The following is a 2,573-nucleotide window of genomic DNA, read 5'->3' as shown; positions in this document are numbered from 1 at the left end:
AAACTTTACTTTGGAAGAATGTGAGGGGTTCCCCTGGGGACCGGTGCTCGGTAGCTTCACATGATATAGGGTCAACCCTACTTCATCACAGGCTACCTGGTTGATCCTGCCAGTAGCATATGCTTGTCTCAAAGATTAAGCCATGCAAGTCTAAGTACACACGGCCGGTACAGTGAAACTGCCGCATCGTCCTTCAGTGCCCTACGCTGTGCATATCCGGCATGAATCGCTGCAAGGTTTGTGAAGCTATGGCCCGTGAAATGTTGCGCACACAGTACAATACCGGCTCGGTTGCTTGGCTGGCAGAGGGTGCGTCATAGCTCTGGGCGTGGCTACTGGGTATCCAGACGTTACGATGCCCAGGAAGAACATGAGAAATCTCCAATGAGGCGTTTTGGGGAGGTATTTTCTGTGTTAGAGTTTTACTCCCTACAGGGTGTACTTTGAGGGTTTTTGACTCTGCAGACCGTTTACATGCATATAAATCTTCATAACACACAAGGGGACGGGTAATAACCGGAAAAGCATGACATGGGCCCTTTAAGTTAGTTACTTATTAAGTTAGTTAGTTAGTTAGTTATTAAGTTAGTTGGTTAGTTGGTTATTAAGTTAGTTAGTTGGTTATTAAGTTAGTTATTAAGTTAGTTAGTTATTAAGTTAGTTAGTTATTAAGTTAGTTGGTTATTAAGTTAGTTAGATAGTTATTAAGTTAGTTATTAAGTTAGTTAGATATTAAGTTAGTTAGTTATTAAGTTAGTTAGATATTAAGTTAGTTAGTTGGTTATGTTAGTTATTAAGTCAGTTGGTTATTCAGTTAGTTAGTTAAGTCAGTTGGTTATTAAGTTAGTTATTAAGTTAGTTGGTTATTAAGTTAGTTATTAAGTTAGTTATTTGGTTAGTTAGTTATTAAGTTAGTTGGTTAGATAGTTATTAAGTTAGTTAGTTAGTTAGTAAGTAAGAAAGAAAGAACGTGAGCAAGTATGTAAAGCATATAATAGCAAATATAATAAAGGAATGAAAGTGAAGCAAACGGTAGTGTAAAAAAAGAATACCTCTCTTGGCAAATGAATAGCAACGAAGCAACAGGGCCAGTTTTACCCAAGCAACTCAGGAGAGAGGTGGCAGAGGCGCAATGAAAGCAAGGCAGTGATGAAGAAGAGGAACAGGCACCTTTCTCATGCTCTCCTGTATGTCCGGCTGCGTGGGCCGTGCAGGGCCTACCTCTTCCCGAGTGTCGATGGCTGATCCCGGGGTGGTGGCGGCGGTGCTGACCGTGGTGCTGGGGGCGGTGCCGGAGGAGCTGACGGAGTCGATCTCGCCCGCCACGTCGTGGATCTCACGCGCTAAGATGGCCAGGTCCTTAGCCAGGTCCTGGCTGATCCTACGCACACAGGGGAACAACCTGTTAACCATCAGACAGATGAAGGAGGTCTTTAGACATCGATGGGAAGACATGCAACATGCAATCACAACAACACATACCGTAGGATAAGAGCTATGCCATTAAAGGAATATTAAATAATCTTTTTTTTTCAATGCCTCCACGATTAACAAAGGAAACAGAAATGGAACCATTTCTTAAATTAAGAGTCATGTTTAACAACATAAAATAACTGTTTCTAACTCACACATGCAGCCTTTGCAATACAACCCGCGTCTTAAAAAATCCAATCGTATGCTGAATACTTCCCACAACATGCTTCTTCTTTTTTTATCTTAACAATAAACACTATTTGCACGGACGAATAAAACGCCACCGAAGCGTGAAGATGTTTATGCAGAGGTGTATTATAAAGAAAGGTTTAAGCAAAAAAGCATTCGTTCGTTCGGTAGAGAGCATACTACCCTGATATAGTATTACTGCAGTGAAGTATTCAAGGTAACCATGGTAAGCTTCTGATGTACAAATGGCCATTCAAGGGGTTATCTTTTATCCTTTAAGACAGTGATTCTCAAATGGGGGTACGCGGACCCCTAGGGGTACGTTGGGGTACTGCAGGGGGTACGTGAGATTTAAAAAAAACGAAAAAAAGTTAATTAAAAAAATACCATGCATGATTATAAAAATAATCTTAGTACAATAAGTTAAATAGAAAACACAAATTTTATATAAAATATTCCTAGAACCACCAAGGGGGTCCTCATATAAACATGTCAAATGTGTGTATTGTATTTTATAGTTTTGCATTATATCATTTTGTTCATTGGCTTTTTAAACAGATATTACTTCAGTTGAAAAACTCCTTGGAAAAATCCGTTTAAAAAAAAAACCTCATTATGTTATTTTTTTTCATGCATAAAATGAAAATATCCTTAGTTTGTTGTAATGCATGAAGGAGTTAAGACATCACACACTGAGGGAACATCACTATATTGGAATTATTTGTATAGGCTTTTTCGACCAAAAATGTTCGGGGTCGGTCAGGGGGTACGTGGCTGAGAAAATGTTTCAAAGGGGGTACATTACTGAAAAAAGTTTGAGAAGCACTGACCTAGAGGAAAGTTATTTCAGAGTCATTTGGAAGGCCATGAAAAGAGTTTACACATTCCTGTTTATTGAATGAAGCCATTAA

General features: G+C 39.3%; 1 protein-coding gene across 1 annotated transcript in view; it reads left to right on the top strand.

Moving 5' to 3' along the window:
• Positions 1-2,573, top strand: part of LOC104954350 (centrosomal protein of 170 kDa) — a 16,231-nt gene that overhangs the window by 4,965 nt on the left and 8,693 nt on the right. Inside the window, exon 13 of the mRNA XM_010781444.1 lies at positions 1,215-1,429. Coding sequence (XP_010779746.1) covers positions 1,215-1,429 — 215 coding nt within the window. The remainder of the gene's footprint in view (positions 1-1,214; positions 1,430-2,573) is intronic.

The sequence above is a fragment of the Notothenia coriiceps genome, unplaced genomic scaffold, assembly GCF_000735185.1.
Source record: "Notothenia coriiceps isolate Sejong01 unplaced genomic scaffold, NC01 NC01_scaffold00023272, whole genome shotgun sequence".
NCBI lineage: Eukaryota > Metazoa > Chordata > Actinopteri > Perciformes > Nototheniidae > Notothenia > Notothenia coriiceps.
Note: the sequence above shows the minus strand (reverse complement) of the source record. Positions and strands in the feature narration are given on the sequence as shown.